Source organism: Amaranthus tricolor, chromosome 1 (assembly GCF_026212465.1).
Source record: "Amaranthus tricolor cultivar Red isolate AtriRed21 chromosome 1, ASM2621246v1, whole genome shotgun sequence".
Lineage (NCBI taxonomy): Eukaryota > Viridiplantae > Streptophyta > Magnoliopsida > Caryophyllales > Amaranthaceae > Amaranthus > Amaranthus tricolor.
The window spans coordinates 7,754,471-7,768,125 of NC_080047.1; the positions used below are offsets into that span (position 1 = coordinate 7,754,471).

The 13,655-nt window shown below is 34.6% G+C and overlaps 1 protein-coding gene across 2 annotated transcripts; it reads left to right on the forward strand.

Annotated features, from left to right (window-relative positions):
• Positions 1-894: 894 nt before the first annotated feature.
• Positions 895-12,039, forward strand: LOC130828734 (SWI/SNF complex subunit SWI3D). 2 transcript variants are annotated; one of them, XM_057694696.1, is made up of 7 exons: positions 895-1,566; positions 3,628-4,163; positions 7,963-8,637; positions 9,019-9,185; positions 9,270-10,021; positions 10,916-11,115; positions 11,340-12,039. In XM_057694696.1, the coding sequence occupies exons 1-7, from the start codon at positions 1,083-1,085 to the stop codon at positions 11,676-11,678; spliced, it is 3,153 nt and encodes a 1,050-aa protein (XP_057550679.1). In that variant the 5' UTR covers positions 895-1,082; the 3' UTR covers positions 11,679-12,039. The 2 variants fall into 2 exon arrangements, with proteins under 2 accessions (XP_057550679.1, XP_057550681.1); XM_057694698.1 differs by lacking the exon at positions 895-1,566 and adding an exon at positions 1,581-1,800.
• Positions 12,040-13,655: the final 1,616 nt, after the last annotated feature.

Consider the following 13,655-nt stretch of genomic DNA (forward strand, 5'->3'; position numbering starts at 1 on the left):
AAAATCATGATTGCAACTTGAAGTGATGATGACTCCTCAAGTAATTTAGATTCTCATCAAAGTGAACAAGCAAATTTGTGCTTCATAAATAATAACAATAATAATAATAATAATAATAATAATAATAAAAAAAAAGTAATTAGTAATAATAAAGTAACAATATTTTCATATTGAATATAAATGACTCTGAGTCATGAAAAGGTGACTTGTTCACTTTTATTTAAATTCAGGGTAATCAAGATTTAAGAGTATGTTTTAATTGAAAATTGATTCATGTCTCAGTTGTAGTAAATATCAGTTTTTTCTAGATAGGGTTTTTGTTTGGAAAATTGATGTTGGCTATTATTGGAGGAAAAATGGGCAACATGTGAAAAGTCTTGTAAAAAAGCTTTTTTTTATGATTATTTTTATTTTAGGTTAAAAATGGATTTTTAGTTGAAAAAGTCATTTTACAAACGCATTTTTTTAGCATTTTGACCAACAAAAAGAAAATCAACAAAAAAACCATTTAGCAAACACTCGAGGATCTTAGTGTTCGATTTCCACCAAACCATGTAGTTCCATTTGATGAATTCTTATATGTGGCAGTCCTAAAATAGGACCAACCTACACACAAATGTGATAAGTTTAAAAGTAAATAAATAAGTCTTAAAAATGATCACATACACTTTAAAAGTGATAACTGATAACATAAGTTTTAAAAGTGATTATATAGTAAAATAAAAATAATCTCATAGGTCTTTCAAAGTGATCACATAGCCTTAAAAATAATCACGTAAATTTTACAAAAAGTCATCACATAAATTTTGAAAATAATTACATATAAAATACTAAAATAGGAAAATGAGAGAATTATAAAAAACGCTTCTAATTTTAGGACGATACTATTAAAGATTTAGTGGTTCCATTTGGCTGATGGGTTTTAATCCTACTTTCATACGGTGCTATTTTCCACATCTACTCCACTCAAACTCGACAATTCACAACATTACCAAATTATTACCATATAGTCCTATTTCATTCTCATTTCTCCCTCCAACAAACCCTCATTCACCCGTCGGAGAGAAGAATAATCCACATCAATGGAGGAAAAACGGCGAGAAGCGGGTTCTCCATCGCCGGCAGCGACAATACCCGGCGGATCATCCATGAAATTAACTGATTCTCCGGCCACTGAACCACCTCCGCGCCGGCGAGGTCAAAAGCGCAAATCAACAAACTCATCATCCACCACCTCTTCGGCGCCTCCCAAACGACACGCTCGCGAAAAAGCAGCAGCAGCAGCCGCCGCCGCATCTGGTAGTATTTTTTCTAATTTACCTCCAATTCATAATGGTCCTTTAACTAGAGCTCGACAGCTGTCCGATAGCAATGCCGCCATTTTTTCTGCTCTTAATGCTATTAAGAATGAGGCTTCTATGACGACGGTGAATGATTCTGCGGTTATTGACAGAGAAGAGAGTGCTGTGAATGAGGAAATAAAGAAGTTTCAAGCATTGATTGATGCGGAGTTTGATTCGATTCGGAATCGTGATGCGAGTGTTCATGTTGTTCCTGTTGCTGCTGGTTAGTTGGTTTACGGATTTATAACTGTGTTTGTTTGGAAGCATTTGTTGTTTTGTTGTGTTTGTTTATTACTTATTAGTGATTAGTGATGTATTGTTATGATGATTAGTTTAGGGTTTTGGAGTAAAATGTTGGAAACTTGGATTACAAATGTAAATCTTTATGGATTTCATTTGTGTTAGTGTGTGGTTCGGAATCTTGATCCGAGTATTCATGTTGTTCCTGTTGCTGCTGGTTAGTTGATTTACGGATTTACAATTGTATTTGTTTGGAACCATTTGTTGTTCTGTTGTGTTTGTTTATTACTGATTAGTGATTTTTGTATGATGGTTAGGGTTTTGGAGTAAAATGTAGGGAAATTGGACTACAAATGTAAATTTTTATGGATTTCATCTGTGTCAGTGAGTGGTTATGTTGAAGTTAGTGGTTGAAGTAGAATGTTATGAATTGTCAGTAGTTGAACAAGAGATGTTGAGTTTTTAAGATTTTGCCTCTTTTCGATAGCAATTCCATTATGTCAGTTGTTGCTTGCTTTTCAGTTTTTAAATGTGTGTTTCTGGAAGCCTTTTAGTTTATTTTGGTGTTTGATTGTCAGTTATTTTATGATGGTTTAGGGATTTAGAGTATAATGTTGGGTTTTGAATGAGAAATGTGAAGTTTTCGGATTTTGTTTGTGTTAGTGATGCTTACAGTGGTTTGGTTGAAGTTAGGGTTTGAAGTGAAAATGTTATGAATTGTCGTTAATTGAACAAGTAATGTTGAGTTTTGAAGATTATGTTTGTGTTGTCTGTAGTGAATCCATCTTATTTCAGTTGCTGGTTTGTTTCTTGCTTTACGGATTTTTGATTGCGTTTTTTCGGAAGCTTTTGTTTTTTTTTTTTGTGTTCGGCTGATAGGAATCTTATGATTTAGGTTTTAAAGTTATATTTTATGATTGGAAAATTTGAACTTTTAAGGATTTTGATTGTGTTTGTGATTTTCCCTGTGGTTATGTTGAAGTTAGGGTTTGAAGAAAATGTTATGAAATGTCACTAATTGAACAAGAAATTTTGAGTTTTAGGATTATGCTTGTCAATGCTCGATAGCATTCTAGTACTTATTATATCTTGGTTGCGGCTTTCTAGTTGCTTTATGGATCTTCTTCTTCGTGTATTTGGTCTTTAATCTTGTTTAAGCTATCTGTGATGATTCTGTTGAAACTTATGATTTTTGGATCGTATGTTGAGAAAATTTGCTACTGTGAATGAGCAACAAACAATTGAGTTTTTCATGTTGATCTCTGGTTTATGTGATAAGGCCTTTTCTCTTATTGTGGTGAAGCTGTTAGCCTCTTGCAACCTATAGCGATTTATTGTTATTTGTTTAGCTGTGGCTTTTTATGGTCAAGTTCCTCTAGGAAGGATGCAATTCTGCTTCTTCATTTGTGGAGTTGCTTCCTCCGAGTGGGGAAATTTGAGCATTTGTAGCATGTGTGAGGAAGTGGATTACATACATGAGAAAAAACATGATTATTCTATTATTATAAGAAAAGGGTGAGATCTATGGTAAGAAATGAATTCGTTGGAAGCATATAATTTGGGGAAGTCTCTGCACAGAATTGGAACATAGCGCTGTTATGTGTTACTGTTATATGCTATAAATATTAATGAATAAGTGGGAAATAATATTTCTAAAATGGGGTTAGGTTAATCTTCTAATAGTTAATCACTCTAAGTAACTTGGATAATACGTATGAGAACCGTGCTTTTATCTCAAAAGCATTCTCATAGTCAACAAAATTAGATGAATTACAGAATTGCCCTATCCTGAAGTCATAAGAATTTTGAATTTGCTGATGCTGCAACTTTTGGTGATGGAAATATGGGGTGATGCCCTCTTTTATCCTGCTCTAAAACTACTGTCCATTTGGTGGTGATTTGTACAAAAAAGTATCATTATTTATTTATTTCTTTATTTATTTTTTATTTTTATACTTAAACATTTGTATCAGTAAAGTAGGGTGGGCTTCTAATGAACTTTTTAGGAAAGCCCTTCACTAAAGAGATTTCCCCTCCTTTTAAGGTTGGTTTTCCTGGACAAACATTCACTCAATCGAGAAACAGACGCTGTGTTCCTTCTTCAATGGGAAGGTCGAGAATCGGACTCCTGAAATCTACAAGGAGATACGGAATTGGATTATGAAGAAGTTTCATGCCAATCCAAGCACAAACATTGAATTAAAAGATCTGTCAGAGCTGTCTGTTGGGGATCCAGATGCAAGACAAGAAATTATGGAGTTTCTAGATCACTGGGGTTTGATTAACTATCATCCTCTTCCTCAGAGTGACCCTGCTAAAGACAATGCTGATCCAAATACAGATGCTGAGATGGCAGAAAATACAGATTCATTACTCGAAAAGTTGTATCGGTTTGAAAATGAGCAATCCTCTCTACAATTAGTTCCAAGAGCCAAAATGTCGACAGCAACAGTTCCTTCTGGTCTTTTTCCTGAATCTATTGCTGAAGAGTTGGTAAAACAAGAGGGACCGGCAGTTGAATATCATTGCAATTCCTGTTCTGCTGACTGTTCTCGCAAGCGCTACCATTGCCAGAAGCAGGTGAAGTTTCTTTATTTAGTTATTTTCTTTCATGAACTTTAGTTTTTACTGTCGTAAATATTTTTTTTGCTGAATTATTCTTTTGAAGTTGAGTTTTGATTTATTGTGTTTCTTTGATTATTTTACTTATAATAATGAGTAATAACTTGGCCAATGGATTTCCTCGTGAGTGAGGCTTGGATGGATGTAGGGACTAGGGTCTTTTGCTTGTTCCGAGTCCACATCATCCTTTGTAACTGCTGTGAATTGTGATGTATGCTTGTAGGAATTTGCTTGTTATAGCTTATGTATGATTAATATGGATTAAAATAATCATAAATTGCGATCTTTACTAGTAACTTTTAGGATTTCACTAGTGGATCGGTTCCGTAGAATAATTCTGTATCAGCTAGAAGTTTGTTATTTGATCACATGTGTTTATGTTTGGACTTTGGTGGTCTGGGGTGTGATTACGTTATGACAACTAGGAGTAGGGCAGTCGACATATCTTGAATTCATGTAATCTTAATTTAATGAATTCCCTAGCACTTCATTAATTTTCTAGTTTTGGATGAAGTATTCCTTAGAAGGTGTTTTGTAAAGAGTTTGTTTAACACCTTTGGTTTACTGCAGTCCAGATATTTGGATACAAAAGAGAGCACATGTCCTGTACTTTGGTTTGTATATGTTGATTTTTGTCCTTTAATCAGAAAAACCTTAGTTTTATAAATTTGGGAATCACCCAAACTGGTTTTAAATTTATTTTCTTCCCTTGCATAGAGATTTTAATCTCTTTTGCTAACCTATTACAAAAACTCAGTTCAAAAGTTCAAATTACACCTTAATGCACAACTGCATTGCACTCGCATTGCTTTCATATCACCTCCCACAACACTGCTGCTCTGACTTGCCAATGGCCTTTTGACGAGTTTCAAACTTCGTACGCCATCTCAGCCATTAGTTCCGCCCTCTTAACTCTCTCACTACTTCAATTCGGTGGTCTTCTATAGCATCCCTACACTATTATCCCATTACTGGTATGTTGTAATCAATACTAGACACCAGCCACCAGCCAACATTGCAACCATCTTCTATGTTGGTCACCTTTCTCTTATGCCATCACGACCACAATTTGGCCATTGGCAGTGTTGCTTTTGGGGTCTATACTTAACATTTTGGAAACCCCACAAACAATAGAAGTCTGAGGTGGAAAAGAGGGAGGGTCATCAAACATAAACTTCTATTGTGTAGTGAGAGACTAAGTAACTATGTGCTTGAAGGCTGAAGCTAGAATTTTTAGAGGGAAAAGGAAAAAAAGTGCGACATTTGAAATGGTCACTTACATATACAGTCAAAGTGTAGGGAATTAGGAAGGAAAGGGAAGGAAATTTTGTGCTCAAGAATCCCCCCCCCTCTCAAATTTCTAGTTCAGTCATCCGAGTTTTAGTCCCCCTCACCAAGATTGCTCTAACTATCGAGGGATAAAACTCATGAGCCATACTATGAAGTTATTGGAAAGAGTTATACATAAGAGATGTTCCTCCATATCAGAAAACCAATTTGGATTTATGCAAGACAGATCTACAATGGAAGTAATTCATCTTATGAGACAAATAATGGAGTACTATAGGGCTAGAAAAAGAGACTTGCACATGATTTTTATTCGCTTGAAAAAAAAACTAAAGGTTCCAAGAGAAGTAATTCGATGGGCAATGACAAAGAAACACATTTTCGAGAAATACATTATTATGGTTATTAGTGTAAGATATGTATTGAGAAGTAAAGATGATTGTTAGGACATATGGAGGGGCGACGAAGGATTTTCCAATTACACTTAGCATCCATCAAGCCTCAGCCTCAAGCGCTTTTCTTTTCGCAGCGGTCCTAGATGAGATAACTCGATCAATAAAAAGAGACATACCTTGGTGAGTGTTGTTTGCTGATGATATTGTTTTGATAGATGAGGTTAGGTAGGGAGTAAAGGCTAAGTTAGAATGATGGAGATAAGAGTTGGAGTCACGAAGTTTCAAATTAAGTTGAAGCAGAAGTGACTACATAGAGTGTAATTTAAGCACAAACGCATTAATGAGAGTCACTATAAAGCCAGAAGAGAAAGATATCACTTCAAGTGGATAGCTTTAAATACCTTGGATTCATATTTCAGAGTATTAGGGACATCTAACATAATGTGATCCGTAATATTGAGTGAAGTATGGGTGGAAAAAATTGAGAGGTGCGTCTGGAATATTATGTGATCGTGGTGCACCCTTAAAGTTAAAGGGAAAGTTTTATTGAACGTTCATTAGACCAAATCTACTATGTAGTAAAATGTTGGACTTTTAGAAAGGATCATGATAGAAAGATAAGAGTAGCGGAATTGCAATTGTTTCGATGGATGAGTGGGCACACCCTGAGGGTTAAAATTCGAAACGAAGATATAAGAAAGGGTTTAGGAGTTGCTAATATTAAGGAAAAGATGAAAGAAAATAATTCAAGATGATTTAGGCTTGTGCAAAAACGAGACATTAGCCAACTAGTAAGGAAAATAGATTGTTGGAGCCCTGGAGACTCAAAAAGAGGGAAGGAAGACCGAAGATGACTTGGATACTAGTAGTGGATAAAGATATGAAAGGTCTAGACTTATGAATTGAGATGTTAGAAAATCAGAATAAATGGAGAAGAATTCATATGGCCGACTATTGGAAATGATATATTGGTTCATTTAGTCGACCCCAATCATTTGGAATTATAGTGATTAAGACTTTGGCATTGTTATTGTTGTACATGCATGCGATGTCAAGACCCATTTTTATGTTTTCATTTCAAATTCGATCTTTTAGGTATGTCCACTCATCAATCTTTATTCTTAACATACATATCTCAACTATCTTTTCTTCCAACAATAATTTCTTCTAAAAGCACAATGCTATGAACTGTATATTATTATTGGTAGAAGTTTCTCTTTAATCTTAGTTGCATACCTTGTTTGCATAAATATTTCAGTTGCATCTCACCATTTAAGTTGCCGGTACTGAATCTTATACTTCACATCTTGATTACTATCTCCATTCTCATGAAATTTGATGTAAGGTATTTGAAACAAGAACATGGAAGGAGCTCCTTTGTTTTTAACGCTAGTTTAAAGGAAGTATCACCTTGTTTGCATAATTTTTTGGTTGCAGCTTGCCATTTGAACCACTCGTACTAAATCTTATACTTATCTTGATTAATATCTCCATTTTTGTGAAATTGCTCCAAAGGTATTTGAAACAAGAACATGGAAGGAGCTCCTTTGTTTTTATCTCTATTTTAAATTAAGCATCACATAATCTGGATTTTTCTTACTTAAATGAAGCCATTAACAAGTGGAACTTACAATTTGTTAATGATTTCAATAAAAGCTCACAAAATCGCCATCACTTAAAATAATAAATTTGTACAGTCTCACTAGAAAATTTATCAAATTCACCTCAACAATCACATGAATTACTTTGTACTCTAACCCGCACTTATACAATGAATTACAAGACAAAATCAAATTTCAAGTTTAATTAGCACCTTTGAGAAGGTTCTTTTTCTTTAGCATTATCCATTTATTGCTCCTTTTTACAAAGTTAATATAATATCTTTTTTTTTGGAAGAGATTGGTTCAAAAAATGTACCTTTTAGCATAAGTGTCAAGGACTCAAGAACTGAAAATATCAAGGACTTTTAGAACTTTTTTTTTACTCTGCCTTTGCACTGTTAATATTTTGCTGGAATAATGGCTTTTTTCTTCATTCTTATGAATGCAAATGGCTGATGATGTTCCTTCCCACAGGCAGATTTTGATTTGTGTACTGAGTGCTATAACAATGGGAAATTTGGATCGGGCATGTGCCCCTCAGATTTCATTCTCATGGAGCCTGCTGAGGCTTCTGGTACAACAGGTGGGAAATGGACTGACCAGGAGACTCTCCTCCTCCTAGAAGCATTGGAACTTTTTAAAGAGAACTGGAATGAAATAGCAGAGCACGTTGCCACAAAAACTAAAGCTCAATGTATATTGCATTTTCTTCAAATGCCAATTGAGGATAGTTTTCTAGATTATGATGATAAAATAAATGGTGTTCAAGAGAATGGAGAACCAACCTCAAACATTGAATCACCTGTTCCCAATGATATTTCAGAACCCTCAGAAGGGAAAGCAAGTAAAGATAATTCCGGAGCAGCAGAGGGTGTAAGTGGTAATGATGACTCTGAACCATCAGCAGGCAAAATTAACAAAGACAAGCCAGAGTTGGAGATGAAAACTGATGCTAATGCAGCCCAAGCTGTCTCAGTGGAAGCTGAAACTTTAAATTTTGAGGAAGCTCCGGATGGAAATGTGGTTCATGATAAAGGTGATGACATAGTCATCAAGGCACTCAAGGAGGCATTTCATATTGCTGGCTGCCCACTTACTCCAGAGGACAAACTTTCGTTTGCTGAAGCAGGGAATTCTGTAATGACTTTGGTAAGCAAGACATACTACATGATTGTTTTTAGTTTTTTCGTCCAGAAAGTTTAAGCAGATTAAATGTCCTTTACATCTGAATTTACATCCAAGCATGTTTTGATTGTATGCATGGATGCATACAGCTTGAAGAATATGACTTCCTTCCTATAAGTGAAAAATGGAGATGGATATCGGATAACTAGAACATTTTGGGTATCTAGAATTTTATGGATGATACCATTCATTAACATTGAAAAAAGGGGCACAAGAATTTGGTATTAATCCTTGTTTTGACAACGTTCTATAAGTGATAGACTGTAACTCATTAAGAGATCCTTTTTTCATTTTCTAATTATTTCTTATTGTAACCCTTATTTTATTTAAAAATTTATTTCTCAGGCTGCTTTCCTATCTCAATTGGTTGAGCCGGGTCTTGCTACTGCATCGGCACATGATTCACTGAAGACGATGTCCCATAGTTCTCCAGGGTTGCAACTAGCTGAAAGGCACTGCTTTGTTCTGGAGGATCCACCAGATGTTGAGAAAGAACTTATTGCCTCAGAAAGGTGTGTGCATGGTGTGCTGCTACTATTTGGAAATTTTATATTTGTTAGTGTACATACTTAGTTGAGAAATGAGCTCTTTTGCAGTATGACTACTGAAAATATTGACCAGAATGCTTCGGAGATGGCGAAAGAGAATTTGAAAAATGACAAAACAAGCATCCGAAATGAGGCCAAGGACAACCCGTTATCTGTTGAAAAGCATTCAACAGAGAGCCAAATTGATAAGAAGAAAGCTTCTAAATCAATCAATGATCCAACATTGCCTCCTAGAGAGCTGGATGCATGTGCAGACAATTCTAGATTACCAGAGAAGCCTGTTGAAGAGACATTATTACAAGTCACAGAAAAGCCAGACAAAGAGTCAACGCAAATCACAGAAAAACCAGATGAAAAAATCCCTAAGGTCTCAGAAAAGACTGATATAGAAACCCAACTCAAGGGAAAACCTGATAAAGAGACACCCCAAGTCACAGAAAAATCTGAAGAGAAGTCTCAAGTAACAGAGAAGTCTGATGAAGAGAAATCAGAAGTAGCAGAAAAGCCTGATGCTGTTAGTAAGGTTGAGCACGCTGACACAAAGCTAGTTGATGAGCTAAAGAGTAGTGACGTGCAGAATGAGCAATTGGATACTACGAAGGAGCAAGTTTCTTCTGCAACTGAAGTTAGACCTCCTTCAGTATGTGAACCAGAGAACTTAAAAACTACAACAGAAAGTGTGCAGTGCACGGATTCCCAGAAAGATAAAGATATGGTGCTCAGTTCTGTTGTTTCTGACAAAACTGGGCAACGAGATGTGCCAGCTGCAGTTCCCATGGATGCATTTGTGGCAGATGCAGGTGAGCGTTAGGTTAATGGTATCAATTCTTGCATTTAACTCCATATTCCTGACTAAAAAGAGGGCGGCATAGTGAATGAGACTATGAGCATAGAAACCTGGAATGTGGGTCATAGCTCCATTCCATGACCCCAGAACATTATCTTAGACTGCCTTTGAAACACAACCCAAATCGCACTAGTTGTCGTTTTAGTTTAGCAGACCGTCCTTCGATGTAGTTTAAAGTTTCTGTCATTCGCTTACAAATTAAAGACAAGAAAAGGAGGAAATTAAAAAAAAAAGAAAAATTATCGTGAATAATACAATCTTTTGTTAATATTCCTTCAATAATTCCAACTATTAATTAACCAAGAATAATACCAACTTAGGAGGGTATTTTCCTAGAATAGTACCAACTTTAGTTTATTAACTAATTTATCAATTTTTTGTCTTATAATCACCTATAGTTTGATTTTTAACATGTTAGGGATTTTCTAGGAAAACTCCCCTATAAGTTGGTATTATTCATGGTTAATCAATAGTTGGTATTATTGGAGGGAAATTCACAAAAAGTTGTATTATTCATGATAATTTTTCCTTAAAAAAAAAAAAAAAAGCCTAGAAACCTTTAAAAAGGTTGCCTAAAAAAATTAATTTAAAGCATAAAGAACAATTTCATTTTCTTTTGTTATTAAAGCTATTTTGTATACATAATGTATCCATACCCAATCTCTAGGTTAAGTTTCACATTTCCATTCCTCTGTCCCAACTGAATTCTGTTCTGCATAAGAGAGCTTTGTGATTTGTGAGTTTTTGTCTCTGGTAGATGCAGTATTTAACTTGTAAAGCATTTTGCTTCGTTTGCCCTTTATTCATGTTGGTTGCTTGACAATACAAGGTGGATATTTCTTTTCAGGAGAAGATAAAATGGAAGTTGATAAATCTGAGGATACAAAATCTATGAAAAAAATACGGACAAAGGAGGAAGACAATGTAGCTAAGCTAAAGCGCGCAGCTTTGGCTACACTCTCTGCTGCCGCTGTGAAGGCCAAGCTTCTGGCTAACCAAGAAGAAGGCGAAATCAGGCAGCTCGCCATTGTAATGATCGAGAAGCAGGTAAGTTACATTCACAACCTTCCTCCCCAACGACAAGAATGAGGGGAGAGGGATAATTCTCTCTTTCAAATTTGAATGAACAAGTGATTGCCTCTTGTTCATGTAGCTCTTTCATGTTAGAAATTAAGCGATTCTTTTGTCTGAAAGGGGGTTGGTCATCTGTCATTGGACATTAGGTTATCATATTGCACGAAGGATCTTTATTGATTTTCCTGTGTTTGCAGATGCGAAAGTTGGAGATCAAGTTAAGTTATTTCACAGAAATGGAGAGTGCTATTATGCGGGTTAGAGAGCATCTGGAACGATCAAGGCAAAAGCTCTTTAGTGAACGGGCTCAAATCATTGCAAGCCGACTTGGAACACTACCTCCATCTAGGATGTTGCCATCATCATACCCAATGAACAAGATGCCTCCAGGCTTTGTAAATTCAATGATGAGGCCACCATTGAGCATGGGTGCTCAAAGGCCTTTCATCTCAAGGCCTGTTGCGACGTCTGCACCTCCTACTATGAACACATCTGCCCCACCTGAGAAGACAGGGCCAGAAGGAAAGCCAACATAACCATATGATATGGAAAAACCTTCAGTTGGGACCAACTGGAACACTTGTAAAGTTCTGGACTTTATGTGAAGTAAATTCATCTTCATGTCGTGTTCAAGTAAAGTAGATCCCCCAGCCCATGGCGGCTTAGAGGTGCGTACCTTGTAAAATAGGAAGTTTTCAATTAAATTTGTGTTTATCCCTGTTGTAATAGTCTATGAAATGGAGGTTTGCTGAAGGTTAGGAATAGTCCTTAAGGCATAGGTGTTGAGATAAGTAAAAATGCAAATAGCATAAAAAAAAATTTCTGGTTATTGTTGCTGAAAACTTCAACGTGAAAGGCATTCTTTTATGGAAAAGCACATCAGTGATTGGCCATTCATTACCAAGTGTTATCAAGCACAAGTGTACAACCCTAACAATCTTGGAGAAATAATCTTCAAACTTTTTCTTATTTTGGAATTTGGGGTAAAGACAATCTCTTACCGGCACGGGGAGAAGAATTGATCTAAGTCATTTTAAAAATAGCCCATTTTCATCTTCCATTTAGTAATTTTTCTTTAAATTGATGTAATACCATAAATATTAAAATTATAACCCAAATTTTGTTAGATTTCTCTATTTTGTAGAAAGAGTATAATTAGATGCTAATTATTTGGTAAGTAAAAATAGAGCTGATAAAGAACTTAGGATGGGTTAGACTATTATGATGAGGTGAGGAAATTGGGGTGTTTCTTGTGTTGGTTGATGTTTATGAATCACACAAAAGGGACTTTTACTTTGACATGCTATATTTTGTTATTTACTCTTTCTGTCTTTGAATTTTTTCTACAAAAATTCACTTTAATTTGTACTATTATAACAATTTCAGATGGACAAATGAATTATGTGCTTTAAGTGTCTGTTTGTTGCAACTTTCATCACAAGAGTTTAACTAAGTTGAACTACAACATATTCCTCTGGTTTACTTTTATTGTCCTATTTTTTTATTTTACTTTTATCTCAATAAATTAATCCGTTTCTACTTTTAAATATGATTTGATTTACATCAATTTAATCTCTATGTTCTCTTTTATTTTAAAATACTCTTATTTTAATCTACCATACTCAATTTAATCTACTATATTATAATTTCTAGATAAGCGTTATTAAATTTCTACTACTATATAGGTCAATGTAGCAATTAGATATAATATCATGGAGCTGACATTTTCTAATTCTAATTAGAAAATACTAAATATATTTAATTAGATTAGAAACATTTATATATCAAACTAGAAAATTCAAGATTTGATTTCAAATTTAAATTTTATTTCAGTTGGAATATATAGCGATTTCTTCAAAATAAATTTAAATTTAATTTTCATTCTCAACCTACTCTATATCTAAAACTTAAATAAAATTAAATTTTTTTAATGTAAACAATGATGGCCAAGTTTATATCATTGTCATTGTTATTCAAAATCACCATATATAATCTTGGGTATTCTTCATATTATTTGTTTTATATGGAATTATTCTTCTGGTTACAATTACAAATTTACAATCACAAGCTAACACCTATCTATTGTAGACCTAGAGGCCAGGCAGAGGTATACTACTAATACTATACATTACAACAATAATATCAATGAGAATATTCATGAAAAGTCACAACTACAAAAGCTGTAAACAATAAATGCCAAAGAATGATTTATCAATCACATGGTGGAAAAATACAAATGTCATTATATTCATTCAAATTTAGAGTAAATGTATCGTTTAAAATTTACACAAAAATCATATAATAAAAAGGAGATTTCAATAAAAAATCTTCTACATCTATAAATTAGGAGGAGACCACAATAAAAAGACTTCCATATGTGTAGATTGAGGTCTGAGGGTGGAATCACCACAAATAGATGTCTACATGTACAAATTAAGATGCCATAACAAAAGTGTCTATATATATCAAAAATCATAGTTAAATTAAAAATGAAATGATTTAATATGAACCGA

Bases quoted from the DNA above. Each gene is read 5' to 3' on its own strand.
- LOC130828734 (XM_057694696.1), top strand. From the start codon at position 1,083: ATGGAGGAAAAACGGCGAGAAGCGGGTTCTCCATCGCCGGCAGCGACA. The intron at 9,186-9,269 runs GTGTGTGCATGG...GCTCTTTTGCAG, and splicing joins GAACTTATTGCCTCAGAAAG to TATGACTACTGAAAATATTG. The intron at 11,116-11,339 runs GTAAGTTACATT...CTGTGTTTGCAG, and splicing joins TTGTAATGATCGAGAAGCAG to ATGCGAAAGTTGGAGATCAA.